This window comes from Pseudophryne corroboree, chromosome 5 (genome assembly GCF_028390025.1).
Source record: "Pseudophryne corroboree isolate aPseCor3 chromosome 5, aPseCor3.hap2, whole genome shotgun sequence".
NCBI lineage: Eukaryota > Metazoa > Chordata > Amphibia > Anura > Myobatrachidae > Pseudophryne > Pseudophryne corroboree.
The window spans coordinates 847,156,466-847,171,954 of NC_086448.1; the positions used below are offsets into that span (position 1 = coordinate 847,156,466).

Genomic DNA, 15,489 nt, shown 5'->3' on the forward strand with positions numbered 1-15,489 from the left:
CGCCTTCGGGGTAGTACATGATTTCGGAGCGCTATGGCGCCTCAGAAATTTCATGACGGCAGCTGGTACACCGATAGCGCATGCAGCTCACATAAAAAGGCTTCTAACAGCAATACAGGAACCCGACAGAGTGGCTGTTATCAAATGTAAAGCACATACATATAGTCAAGACCCAGTGTCACTTGGTAACAGCCGAGCAGACGAAGCAGCTAAGCTTGCAGCTGCTACCCCCATACAGACAGACACCACACAACTGATGGCATTTAATACCATCAACACACAAAAGTTGTGTGAGATGCAGAATTTGTGTTCCACACAGGAAAGAGCAGTCTGGAAGGCAAAGGGATATGGCCAGGAGTCCTCAGGGCTCTGGACGGATGGACATGGTAAACCAGTGGCCCCCAGAGCATATCTTCCATGTCTGGCTGAAGCAGCTCATGGGTTGACTCATCTAGGCAAGGAGGGAATGTGCAAATTGGTAAGAGCATACTGGTGCGCCCCAGGATTCTCCTCTCATGCGAGTAAAAGAGCAATGTCATGCCTTACCTGTCTGAGAAAGAATATTGGAAAGGCAATACCTACAGAACCATCCCATATCCCACCTGCCGGCGGCCCTTTCCAGGTAATACAAATTGACTTCATTCAATTACCCCCATGTCGAAATTTGAAATATGTACTTGTTTGTATAGATGTTTTCTCAAATTGGGTCGAAGCTTTTCCAGCAGCTACAAATACCGCTATGTTTACAGCTAAGAAAATTGTGCAGGAATTTGTATGTAGATATGGTATCCCTAGAATCATTGAAAGTGATAGGGGTACCCATTTTACAGGTGATGTCTTTCAAGGAATGTGTAAATTAATGGGTATTGATAGCAAGCTGCACACTCCGTACCGTCCACAGGCGAGTGCGAAGGTCGAAAGAGTGAACAGCACTATTAAAAATAAATTGAGTAAAGTAATGGCAGAGACAGGATTGACGTGGCCAGAAGCTTTACCCATTGTTTTGTATAGCATCAGAACCACTCCCAGGTCCCCTCTTAATCTGTCCCCTTTTGAAATCTTGTTTGGTCGACAACCGCATGTCATGATTAACCCTCAGGATGATTTGAAATGTAACAATGAAGTAACTGTAAAGTACTTGATTAACATGAGTAAACAGTTGAGGAATCAAAATGATAATCTGAGATTGGTGATTCCTGATTTACCAGATAGTAATTGTCATGACATTGAACCTGGGGATTATGTAATGATACGAAATTTTCTACGCTCAGGTTGTCTTATTGATAGATGGGAAGGACCATACCAGGTCTTATTGACTAGCACCACAGCATTGAAGGTTGCTGAGAGAGAGACTTGGGTCCATTCATCCCACTGCAAAAAGGTTGCTGATCCAGAGAAGTCCCGTGATAAGGAACAGACGGTAGAGGTTGTATCACTGGAGTGTCTGTTCCAGGAGGACTGAGGCGGCACCTGAGCCTTGAAGACCGAAAGCAGCTGTCGACTCCCCACTCCCTTTTATTGTTTTCCTCCACTTCCCATCCCCTCTCCCTTAAAATTTCTTTTTCCCCCTTCTCATTCTTCTCTATTTCCTCCTCAAAGATGGACTTGCCCCAAGAGACTGTGATCCGGATTTTGATGTTAACCATGATGTTGACCAGAGCAGTCTGTTCCGGCGAGAGTACCATAGAGGTCGAGAGAGGTTCTGGAATGGGTTCCGATTATGATGATGGAGGCGTAGTTTTCCAAGATCAACCAAACCAACAAGCAAAGGCGAGTATCAGAAAACGATCCGATAGAAGAAATTGTGATGGATTGTTAGCTGAAGAAAATTGTATCTGTAGGCTTTGTGACAATTTGGTTGAAGATGGATGCATAAAGAAATGCCAATCCAGTTTTAATATCCATATGGACCGGCATCCATTGAGTGACTATCACTCCTTAGTGGGTAACGTGTTAAACCAAACAGATTGTTGGGTATGCTCTCAAGTACCTCAGGGTCATAGCAAATCAGGGCTAGTACCATTCCCTTTAACGTTAGGGGAGGTACTTGAGCTAAGTGGTGGGAGACCGGTGGACCGGAGGTTTAACATCTCCAGCCCTCCTAGTTTGAAGCTCCACCAATACCATGTGGATAGGTCCCTCTTATGTTTTAATATCTCCAATCCCCGTAAGCCGGGAAATTGGGAAGTGTCATGGAGCAACCTTACCATGACCTTTTCACACAGAGCAGATAGAATGCCTACAGATACAGAGCTTGTACGCCACATAGCCAGTAGAGGAAAATCTTTCCGGTATCGATATACCTTAGGAAATAGGATTACTAGAGTTGGAGAGGTATCACCAGGATACTGTGCACATATCGTACAAACAGATACGTGCATTAAGCAGATGGAAGAATGAGGGTCAGGAGATTTCACCTGGAAGGTTTGTAACATGGTCATGTCCTTCTCCGTCCCATATGTTCTCCCCGATGACGCATATTTCATATGCGGGAGAAAGGCGTACAAGTGGCTTGCCCCAAACTCTGAAGGATTGTGTTATATTGGAAAAGTATTGCCTGAAGTGACGACTGTTACACATGACAAAATGAAGGACATACACCGTGGTGCCCAAGCTCCTTATACTCACACTCATTACGAGCACCGAGTTAAAAGACAACTGTCAGAAAGGTTAGAGCATCCGGCCTCTGATCTTATCCATGAATCCACCGGGATTCAGGTTCTGGTAGCGTTAGATTTCACTCGCACCGCTCGAGGAGTGATGAATTATAGATACATTTCCGCACTCGCCAATTTGTTAGATAATATCACTGAAATGTATGATGACACGTTTAGATACACTGGAAGAGAACTTCAAGCTTACAAAACAGAACTAGTTCAGCATAGGATGGTTCTTAATTATCTTACAGCAGTAACAGGCGGATATTGTGTTACATTGGCAACACAGTACGGCATAAAGTGTTGCACGTATATCACAAATAGCACCGAGGATCCGGTAGAGGTCATAGACCAAAAGATGGACGATATTCTCCAATTGAAGTGGGAATTTCGTCGAAAACACAATCTCACCCTTGCTGCTGTAGGTAATGAGCTGACTGGTTGGGTGTCATGGTTGAACCCGCGAAATTGGTTCTCCGGTTTAGGAGACTGGGCTCAAGGAGTCATAATGGATGTTGGAAAGTTTCTACTATGTATCTTGGGTGTCGTTATATCGATTGGATTGATATTTAGATGCGGGCAGGCTTTAATGAGGTGCAAACAAAGTACAAAAGTGATGAGCTTGAGGAGTGAGGAAACCGTAATTAACCTGGATTTGATTTATGACCCAATGATAGAAACCAGAATGTGATGAAAATGCGATTATACGGTCCGTTTCTTTCACCTGTTTTTCTGCTTTTCTCCAAGATACAAAGACCCCCTTGGACGAGGAAGTTGACGAGACGCTATACAGACAACAGACAAGCACCAAAGATGAAGTTTTGACAACCTATGATATGGACACTTGATGAACTTTGCCATGGATCCCCAGTTTCCCTAGTATTTTTAAACTCACGCTAGCCCAACATTTTTTGTAAATCTGATGGCACTGACAAAGCTATTTGCTCATGCCCAAGGAGCAATACAGCGCAAAGAAGACGACTCTCAACAGATACCGAACAAAACTTCAACAACAGATGTACATTTCCCTGACATAGAATATCATTGCATTTTTCATAAGTGTTCTTTATCTTCATCTCTACAACCCTCAGGTAATGACACACATAGTCGATAGGGAATACAGGCACAGATATCAGCAACCACATACCTCCCCCATTCATGTATCATCAACTAAAATGTGCATCCCCATTTTGTTACAACCACAGCCGAAATGAGCTCGGTAGAGTTTGACAGCCCATCCACAGACCCTTGGTACGGGATAAGAAGGAATTCAAATGTATACTTCGCAATACCTCGAAGCTTGATTTACCACACGTACGGCACGATGATACATGACCCTCCAAACATGGACTCATACACACATGCTTCTGCTTTCTCACTAGGTCATACCCTCTTCACACCTACTCCTCTCTCCTCCCCTACCCAACCATGGAAATCAATTAACCCCTGACTTATATTTTTCTCCTTTTGAAATGTTTTGAAGGTGGCAGTTATTATTGACTGCCAAAGGGTGGACTGTCAAAGTCAGAAAAATATCCCCATACACACTGCCATATTTGCACCGCACACTGGTCCGCGCTGCGCATGCGTACGCTCTCCCGTGAAGGCGCATACCCGCAATAGCGTGCACCCGCGGGCGCACGGTATGCGTATTTACGGTAGAGTTTATGTAGTCGTAGCGTGCGACTCATTCGTTACATATTTTCACAATTAATGTAGTTTGTAGATCATGGTCCCTTTGATAGATTCTGAAAGTTTGGTTAATATAGAATGTCCCTGAGCTGAGGAATCCCTCTTTGTATCGTAGGAAGGGTCTAACAGGAGTCATGCAGTAGTGTTTGGTACCCATCGGAAGAGTATTTAAATAGCAATATTCCGGTGTTGGTTTGGAGCGTATTAATCGCTCGTGCGAATAGTTATGGACATAAGAAGTTTATGTCCATTTCTACTATTTACTCATACTCAGGTATGCGGCGGGAAACCTAGTTCCCCACCCACCTGAGCTGTTTGAAATCGTCACAGCCCACCTGTATGAATCAACCTATGACCTTTTGTTATGATGCAGGGCCGAATTCCGACGTCCAATGGACAATGGGATTGTAGGGACTGTGAGATTGCATTGTGTGTGGGGCATAAATAGGCAGGCCGACCATATCCAACTTCACTCTCTCATCAACGGTTGTCTTGCTGATAATCGGGAGCTGGATATCGAGGCGCATGCGATCATACCCTTTGTGCGTAAGTTTCTCTCCGTAATCATTGTCTTACTGTGAGCCAATTTCTCTCATCTCTCTCCATTTCTCTCTCTCTATTCTCTTTTCTCTCATATCTCCCCTAGACTAGTATTGTATTGTATTAGATAGTATTGTATTTTGGTTAGGAAGTCTCTGTTATATTGTAGTGTATCATTTGTACTGTTATTCTCTTTTACAAGTATATTAGATATAATACAGTTGATAGGCTTTGGACCCTAAACCAGTATCTGTGTATTTTCTATAGTTTTAAGTGTTCACTTGAGCGTCGGTGACGCTCAAGCAGCTTTGTAGTTAGTTAGGTTACACAAGGTTGCACATACACCCTGTATTCACATTAAGGTATTCTGTGTATTTCATTGATAAAAGGTTTAGACATAAAGGTATAGCGTTGTGAGCGTCTGCGCCGCTGGTGATCTCCTCGTGGTCTCGAGCGTACGCTACGCCATAGCGAATCATTACTCTAGACATAACCAATAACGTGCTGTCCTGTGATCACTGGGCCGTGAGCGAACGTGGCGCTTGAGCGTCTCGCCTACGGCTGAGCGATCGTTACGCAACTAGCGTACCCTTACGGTACTTCTTAAGTAAACAGCGTACAGTGTTCTTAGACTTCATTAAGGGTTATTTATACGACAAAGGAATTTAGAATTGTCAATCTGTACCATCCCTGCCTCATTACCCTATCTGTACCATCCCTGCCCCATTACCCCATCTGTACCATCCCTGCCCCATTACCCCATCTGTACCATCCCTGCCCCATTACCCCATCTGTACCATCCCTGCCCCATTACACTATCTGTACCATCCCTGCCCCATTACCCCATCTGTACCATCCCTGCCCCATTACCCTATCTGTACCATCCCTGCCCCATTACCCCATCTGTACCATCCCTGCCCCATTACCCCATCTGTACCATCCCTGCCCCATTACCCCATCTGTACCATCCCTGCCGCATTACCCTATCTGTACCATCCCTGCCCCATTACCCTATCTGTACCATCCCTGCCCCATTACCCCATCTGTACCATCCCTGCCCCATTACCCCATCTGTACTATATCTGCCGCATTACCCCATCTGTACCATCCCTGCCCCATTACACTATCTGTACCATCCCTGCCTCATTACCCTATCTGTACCATCCCTGCCCCATTACCCCATCTGTACCATCCCTGCCCCATTACCCCATCTGTACCATCCCTGCCCCATTACACTATCTGTACCATCCCTGCCTCATTACACTATCTGTACCATCCCTGCCTCATTACCCTATCTGTACCATCCCTGCCGCATTACCCTATCTGTACCATCCCTGCCGCATTACCCTATCTGTACCATCCCTGCCCCATTACCCCATCTGTACCATCCCTGCCGCATTACCCCATCTGTACCATCCCTGCCGCATTACCCTATCTGTACCATCCCTGCCGCATTACCCTATCTGTACCATCCCTTCCCCATTACCCCCATCTGTACCATCCCTGCCGCATTACCCCATCTGTAACATCCCTGCCCCATTACCCTATCTGTACTATATCTGCCGCATTACCCCATCTGTACCATCCCTGCCCCATTACCCCCATCTGTACCATCCCTGCCGCGTTACCCCATCTGTACCATCCCTGCCCCATTTCCCCCATCTGTACCATCCCTGCCCCATTACCCCCATCTGTACCATCCCTGCCGCGTTACCCTATCTGTACCATCCCTGCCACATTACCCCATCTGTACCATCCCTGCCCCATTACCCTATCTGTACCATCCCTGCCACATTACCCCATCTGTACTATCCCTGCCCCATTACCCCATCTGTACCATCCCTGCCCCATTACCCCATCTGTACTATCCCTGCCACATTACCCCATCTGTACCATCCCTGCCCCATTACCCCATCTGTACTATCCCTGCCACATTACCCCATCTGTACCATCCCTGCCCCATTACCCCCATCTGTACCATCCCTGCCGCATTACCCCATCTGTACCATCCCTGCCCCATTACCCTATCTGTACTATATCTGCCGCATTACCCCATCTGTACCATCCCTGCCTCATTACCCCATCTGTACCATCCCTGCCCCATTACACCATCTGTACCATCCCTGCCCCATTACCCCATCTGTACCATCCCTGCCCCATTACCCTATCTGTACCATCCCTGCCGCATTACCCTATCTGTACCATCCCTGCCCCATTACCCCATCTGTACCATCCCTGCCCCATTACCCCCATCTGTACCATCCCTGCCGCATTACCCAATCTGTACCATCCCTGCCCCATTACCATATCTGTACCATATCTGTACCATCCCTGCCCCATTACCCCATCTGTACCATCCCTGCCGCATTACCCTATCTGTACCATCCCTGCCCCATTACCCCATCTGTACCATCCCTGCCCCATTACCCCATCTGTACCATCCCTGCCCCATTACCCCATCTGTACTATATCTGCCGCATTACCCCATCTGTACCATCCCTGCCCCATTACACTATCTGTACCATCCCTGCCTCATTACCCTATCTGTACCATCCCTGCCCCATTACCCCATCTGTACCATCCCTGCCCCATTACCCCATCTGTACCATCCCTGCCCCATTACCCCATCTGTACCATCCCTGCCCCATTACACTATCTGTACCATCCCTGCCTCATTACCCCATCTGTACCATCCCTGCCGCATTACCCTATCTGTACCATCCCTGCCGCATTACCCTATCTGTACCATCCCTGCCCCATTACCCCATCTGTACCATCCCTGCCGTATTACCCCCATCTGTACCATCCCTGCCGCGTTACCCCATCTGTACCGTCCCTGCCCCATTACCCCATCTGTACCATCCCTGTCCCATTACCCCATCTGTACCATCCCTGCCCCATTACCCCATCTGTACCATCCCTGCCCCATTACCCTATCTGTACCATCCCTGCCGCATTACGCTATCTGTACCATCCCTGCCCCATTACCCCATCTGTACCATCCCTGCCCCATTACCCCCATCTGTACCATCCCTGCCGCGTTACCCCATCTGTACCATCCCTGCCCCATTACCCCATCTGTACCATCCCTGCCCCATTACCCCATCTGTACCATCCCTGCCCCATTACCCTATCTGTACCATCCCTGCCGCATTACACTATCTGTACCATCCCTGCCCCATTACCCCATCTGTACCATCCCTGCCCCATTACACTATCTGTACCATCCCTGCCCCATTACCATATCTGTACCATCCCTGCCCCATTACCCCATCTGTACCATCCCTGCCGCATTACCCTATCTGTACCATCCCTGCCCCATTACCCTATCTGTACCATCCCTGCCCCATTACCCCATCTGTACCATCCCTGCCCCATTACCCCATCTGTACCATCCCTGCCGCATTACCCCATCTGTACCATCCCTGCCCCATTACCCTATCTGTACCATCCCTGCCCCATTACCCCATCTGTACCATCCCTGCCCCATTACCCCATCTGTACTATATCTGCCGCATTACCCCATCTGTACCATCCCTGCCCCATTACACTATCTGTACCATCCCTGCCTCATTACCCCATCTGTACCATCCCTGCCGCATTACCCCATCTGTACCATCCCTGCCCCATTACACTATCTGTACCATCCCTGCCGCATTACCCTATCTGTACCATCCCTGCCGCATTACCCTATCTGTACCATCCCTTCCCCATTACCCTATCTGTACCATCCCTGCCCCATTACCCCATCTGTACCATCCCTGCCGCATTACCCCATCTGTACCATCCCTGCCGCATTACCCCATCTGTACCATCCCTGCCCCATTACCCCATCTGTACCATCCCTGCCCCATTACCCTATCTGTACCATCCCTGCCCCATTACCCTATCTGTACCATCCCTGCCCCATTACCCCATCTGTACCATCCCTGCCCCATTACCCCATCTGTACCATCCCTGCCTCATTACCCCATCTGTACCATCCCTGCCCCATTACCCCATCTGTACCATCCCTGCCCCATTACCCCATCTGTACCATCCCTGCCCCATTACCCCATCTGTACCATCCCTGCCCCATTACCCCATCTGTACCATCCCTGCCCCATTACCCTATCTGTACCATCCCTGCCCCATTACCCCATCTGTACCATCCCTGCCCCATTACCCCATCTGTACCATCCCTGCCCCATTACCCCATCTGTACCATCCCTGCCCCATTACCCCATCTGTACCATCCCTGCCCCATTACCCCATCTGTACCATCCCTGCCCCATTACCCCATCTGTACCATCCCTGCCCCATTACCCCATCTGTACCATCCCTGCCTCATTACCCCATCTGTACCATCCCTGCCCCATTACCCCATCTGTACCATCCCTGCCTCATTACCCCATCTGTACCATCCCTGCCCCATTACCCCATCTGTACCATCCCTGCCTCATTACCCCATCTGTGCCATCCCTGCCCCATTACCCCATCTGTGCCATCCCTGCCTCATTACCCCATCTGTACCATCCCTGCCTCATTACCCCATCTGTACCATCCCTGCCTCATTACCCCATCTGTACCATCCCTGCCCCATTACCCCATCTGTACCATCCCTGCCCCATTACCCCATCTGTACCATCCCTGCCCCATTACCCCATCTGTACCATCCCTGCCGCATTATCCCATCTGTACCATCCCTGCCCCATTATCCCATCTGTACCATCCCTGCCCCATTACCCCATCTGTACCATCCCTGCCGCATTACCCCATCTGTACCATCCCTGCCCCATTACCCCATCTGTACCATCCCTGCCCCATTACCCCATCTGTACCATCCCTGCCCCATTACCCCATCTGTACCATCCCTGCCCCATTACCCCATCTGTACCATCCCTGCCCCATTACCCCATCTGTACCATCCCTGCCCCCTTACCCCATCTGTACCATCCCTGCCCCCTTACCCTATCTGTACCATCCCTGCCCCATTACCCCATCTGTACTATCCACAGCCTCAGGCGACTCAGCGGTACAGGAGGAGCTGCGGCTATGGGCGCGGGGAGTGTACCAGCGCTCTGCCTCCTAGGAGTGACATATGACCCCCCCCTAAATTTGTCCTGCTACACCCCTTCACGCACTCACCTTCCCCGGGGGACACGAGCAGCCGGGCTCACAGGTCTGACTGATGCACACCGTCTCTGGATGGAGGTCGCCACAGGCGTGAGGGCAGGAATTGGCGCAGTCACTGTACGCCTGATCTCCGGGACAAGCTGGGGAGAGATTGGGGAACGTGATGTGGTCACAGTGCCAGGAGAGACAGAACAACGTACAGGGAAGGGGGGAATAGACAGCGCTAGAGGGTGATCGGAGGTAGGTAGGCGCAATACTCCACCAGCAGGGGCAGCGTACACTACGGGATGGAAAGACATAGGGGTGACGGAATCTGCTACGGGTCATACAGAATCTGGGGCATCTGGGAATGGGCAGATTAGATGGGGTGGAGGTCAGATCTGCGCCCGGTAAGCGGCGCTGTTAGTCCGCACTCATCCTGTACCTGGAGTGCAGTTGTGGGAGTTGCAGGTTTGGTGGAGGATCAGCGGAGAAGGACAGGGCTCTCCACCCGGGTCAGCCGGTGCCAGAACCGTTCTCTGCCTCTCGGACATCCCGCCGCCACAGCTGGCGCTACACTCCGTCCACTCCGACCAGTCGCTGAGCACACAGTCCGCTGGAGGAAGATTAGCGAGACCATTGATAATATTCTTCACTGACAAGTTTATAACATTTACTAACCATCAGCATTTTTACTGACACAGCATCTTCATAGCTTCAAAATGTATAAAGGAAGAATAAATAGTGACATGTAGAGGAAATGGATCTCGTGACCCTACTCCGGCCCAAAACCATTGGCGTGGAGAAACAGGAGCAATTTACACCGTGCTGGAGCCATGCTGCGCTGCAGGTGGGGCAGAGAGATATACAAAGCCCCTCCCCGGGGTAATCCGGGCGCCCCGCTGTGCCAGGGCTGAGACGCCCACGGCCTGTGTCTGCTGAAATAGCGAGTGGTGCATTATAAGGAGCCCCCACCGCTCGCACCCCCGCACCGTGCCCCAGCTCTGTGCCTGGGGCAGTTACTACAGCTGACTATTGCCCCCTATATAAGCGTCTGTGGCCTAATTCAGACCTGATCGCTAGGGTGCGTTCTCGTACAGCCTGCGATCAGGTCTGAACTGCGCATGCGTATGCACCGCAATGCACAGGTGCGTCGGTCTGCAGCGCCAGGCAACAACGGGAAGGTGCGAAAAAAGCGATCACACCGGCGATCGCAAGGTGACTGACAGGAAGAGGGCGTTTGTAGGTGGCAACTGACCCTTTTAGAGGAGTGTCCGGAAAAACGCAGGAGGGTCCAGGCGTTTGGAGGGAGGGTGTCTGACGTCAGCGGCGGCTGAGTAAGTCCTGGGCTGTGCAGAGACTCTACTGCACATGCGATCGCACCCCTGTGCAGCGATTACCCCCTCCCCCCTGTAGGTGGCGATTACCTGGTCGCAGGGATAAAAAAAAACGCCCCCTAGCGCTCAGGTGTGAATTACGCCCTGTGTGTGTAGTTACTTTCCGTGTCACAGCCATGACTCCCATATAACAGAACTGCTCCGTCATTCTGGCAGCTCCCCATTACCTCCCAGTCACCATTCAGGAGCGCAACTTACTGCTCTGATACTGCGCGTCCAATCCTCCACTGTGCCTGTACGGGACACGTGTGCGGTGCATACTGCGCTGTGCGAGCATATCTGCATTGTGCGGCCCGTGCATGGGGATTAGGTTTGGGAGGAACGTGTTCTAGCTCAGAACTACGGCATAAACTATTTATCCAAATTATTTTTACTAAATTAATAAGAAAAGTTTTTTCACATTATTTTAGTATGGCTATCTGAGGAAGGAGGCGCCTGTAGCGCTGACCGAGGACTCAACTCTCCCAACTCTAACTACTCAGCTTAAGGTGCACGTGGGAAAATGCACAAGACGACCGGAGCGCTCACGCCTAGGCGCAACTAGAAGAGCTGTGTAACATGACTGAAGAGGGAGGACACATCTCTACATTGCAGTGTGATAATCATACATGTAGAAGCATCCAGTAACTGAGCACCTGGGTAACACCATGCTGCACTGCAGGGGGGCAGATGTAACATGTGCAGAGAGTTAGGTGTGGGAGGGGCATGTCCTAGCTCAGAGCTACACTGCAGTGTGAGAATAAAGCTGCCCAGCATGTGTGGGCTATATGTAGAAGCATCCAGTAACTGAGCACCTGGGTAACACCATGCTGCACTGCAGGGGGGCAGATGTAACATGTGCAGAGAGTTAGGTGTGGGAGGGGCATGTCCTAGCTCAGAGCTACACTGCAGTGTGAGAATAAAGCTGCCCAGAATGTGTGGGCTACATGCAGAAGCAGCCAGTAACTGAGCACCTTGGTAACACCATGCTGCACTGCAGGGGGCAGATGTAACATGTGCAGAGAGTTAGGTGTAGGAGGGGTGTGTCCTAGCTCAGAGTTACATTGCAGTGTGAGAATAAAGCTGCCCAGCGTGTGTGGGCTACATGCAGAAGCAGCCAGTAACTGAGCACCTGGGTAACACCAAGCTGCGCTGCAGGGGGACAGATGTAACATGTGCAGAGAGTTAGGTGTGGGAGGGGCGTGTCCTAGCTCAGATCTACATTGCAGTGTGAGACTAAAGCTGCCCAGCATGTGTGGGCTACATGCAGAAGCAGCCAGTAACTGAGCACCTGGGTAACACCACGCTGCACTGCAGGGGGGCAGATGTAACATGTGCAGAGAGTTAGGTGTGGGAGGGGCATGTCCTAGCTCAGAGCTACATTGCAGTGTGAGAATAAAGCTGTCTGGCATGTGTGGGCTACATGCAGAAGCAGCCAGTATTTACCCTGCATGCAAACAGAGCCATAGGTGTATTTATTTACCCCCTTGCAGTGGAGAATGGTTTGTATATTAGAGGGGGATATCCCCCCCACCCTCGCACGCTGAGTGATTAGGAGTACTGCAGTCTGCACATGTTACCCTATACTGTCTCATGGTCACTCACCTGGACATGGCCAGTCATTACACTCCTCCACCTCGTGGGTCTCAGTCCCGCAGGCCGCTCCGTCAGGACCCCTCTCTGTGCAGACACGACTCCTCCAGCGATGGCCCCCGCCGCAGCTCACAGAGCAGGGGCCCCAATCCGCCCAGGGCCCGTACACGGGACACTGCACGTCGGTACATACGAAGGTCCCATTCATACAGGTGCTGTGGAAGAGAGAGACATTACACGGCGGCCGCGTGGGGCGTTATTCTACAATGGGACGGGTGGGGGGGGGGCAGAGAAATGCCCGACCTCTACTAATCACATACAGAGAATATGTATCACCTGGAGATGTAATAACCGCATCTCATGGTCCAACACTACTGACACCGTGCAACCGCCTCCTTCATGACGCTTCACCTGGGGGCTCTGTATCTGTGGATCTCCCCCCATACATCCGGCTGTGGTGATGGTCCTGGTGATCAGGTAAGTGGTGGTGGTGGGGGGGGGGGTACACCTGGGGGCTCTGTATCTGTGGATCTCCCCCCATACATCCGGCTGTGGTGATGGTCCTGGTGATCAGGTAAGTGGTGGGGGGGGGGGGGGGGTACACCTGGGGGCTCTGTATCTGTGTGATCTCCCCCCATACATCCGGCTGTGGTGATGGTCCTGGTGATGAGGTAAGTGGTGGGGGGGGGGTACACCTGGGGGCTCTCTATCTGTGGATCTCTCCCCCCATACATCCGGCTGTGGTGATGGTCTTGGTGATCAGGTAAGTGGTGGGGGAGGGGGGGGGGGTGTACACCTGGGGGCTCTCTATCTGTGGATCTCTCCCCCCATACATCCGGCTGTGGTGATAGTCTTGGTGATCAGGCAAGTGGTGGGGGAGGGGGGGGGGTGTACACCTGGGGGCTCTCTATCTGTGGATCTCTCCCCCCATACATCCGGCTGTGGTGATGGTCTTGGTGATCAGGTAAGTGGTGGGGGGGTACACCTGGGGGCTCTGTATCTGTGGATCTCACCCCCCATACATCCGGCTGTGGTGATGGTCCTGGTGATCAGGTAAGTGGGGGGGGGGGGGGGGGGGTACACCTGGGGGCTCTGTATCTGTGGATCTCTCCCCATACATCCGGCTGTGGTGATGGTCCTGGTGATCAGGTAAGTGGGGGGGGGGGGGTACACCTGGGGGCTCTGTATCTGTGGATCTCTCCCCCCATACATCCGGCTGTGGTGATGGTCCTGGTGATCAGGTAAGTGGGGGGGGGGGGGGGGGGTACACCTGGGGGCTCCGTATCTGTGAATCTCCCCCCATACATCCGGCTGTGGTGATGGTCCTGGTGATCAGGTAAGTGGTGGGGGGGTACACCTGGGGGCTCTGTATCTGTGGATCTCCCCCCATACATCCGGCTGTGGTGATGGTCCTGGTGATCAGGTAAGTGGTGGGGGGGGGGGGTACACCTGGGGGCTCTGTATCTGTGGATCTCACCCCCCATACATCCGGCTGTGGTGATGGTCCTGGTGATCAGGTAAGTGGGGGGGGGGGGGGTACACCTGGGGGCTCCGTATCTGTGGATCTCCCCCCATACATCCGGCTGTGGTGATGGTCCTGGTGATCAGGTAAGTGGTGGTGGGGGGGGGGGGGGGGGGTACACCTGGGGGCTCCGTATCTGTGGATCTCCCCCCATACATCCTGCTGTGGTGATAGTCTTGGTGATCAGGTAAGTGGTGGTGGTGGTGGTGGTGGGGGGGGGGGGGGGGGGGGGGGACACCTGGGGGCTCTGTATCTGTGGATCTCTCCCCCCATACATCCGGCTGTGGTGATGGTCTTGGTGATCAGGTAAGTGGTGGGGGGGTACACCTGGGCGCTCTGTATCTGTGGATCTCACCCCCCATACATCCGGCTGTGGTGATGGTCCTGGTGATCAGGTAAGTGGTGGTGGTGGGGGGGGGGGGGGGGTACACCTGGGGGCTCCGTATCTGTGTGATCTCCCCCCATACATCCGGCTGCGTGTTCTCATGATCACACAGCGTCACACCGGGCGCTTACCAGTTGTTGCAGCCGATTCGCACAGCGTCCCCTGGGTGGTACTCTATGGTGGCGTTGGCGGTTGGCAGACCACAGCGACAGTCCGTGACTGGCACACACTTCTTATCCTGCAGGAGCCAGCCTTCGGGGCAGCGACACCCTGCATGGGTGAGATGAGAGAATGGGGTCACATGGGCAGCACAGATGTGGGCAGACTCTGGGAGGGGAAGTTACCGCCGGTGACGCCTGTTCTGCCTATTTATCATTAGGTCACATACGGCAACGTTCTCACCATACAGTAATTATCTGCACAATGGTGAGTGAGGGATAATTCTATGTCTCATACCCGTCCGGCACTCTCCCTGCAGACACTCCACATGTTTCCAGAGGTCGGCACAGGCCCGCGGGCACTGGTTGGCACACTCCATCTTGAAGGCCTTCCCACGCTCCTCACAGCTTTCTCCTGAGGTAAGAGAGAGGCGGCGTCACCCGGGGTCTCCAAGGGCACAGCCGCCCTCAT

General features: G+C 51.8%; 1 protein-coding gene across 1 annotated transcript in view; it reads right to left on the reverse strand.

The window, feature by feature from the left end:
- LOC134929706 (SCO-spondin-like) overlaps window positions 1-15,489 on the reverse strand; it is a 583,357-nt gene that overhangs the window by 136,535 nt on the left and 431,333 nt on the right. Inside the window, exons 95-99 of the mRNA XM_063925285.1 lie at window positions 15,316-15,432; window positions 14,991-15,129; window positions 12,965-13,167; window positions 10,429-10,599; window positions 10,017-10,144 (exon numbers count right to left, since the gene is read on the reverse strand). Coding sequence (XP_063781355.1) covers window positions 10,017-10,144; window positions 10,429-10,599; window positions 12,965-13,167; window positions 14,991-15,129; window positions 15,316-15,432 — 758 coding nt within the window. The remainder of the gene's footprint in view (window positions 1-10,016; window positions 10,145-10,428; window positions 10,600-12,964; window positions 13,168-14,990; window positions 15,130-15,315; window positions 15,433-15,489) is intronic.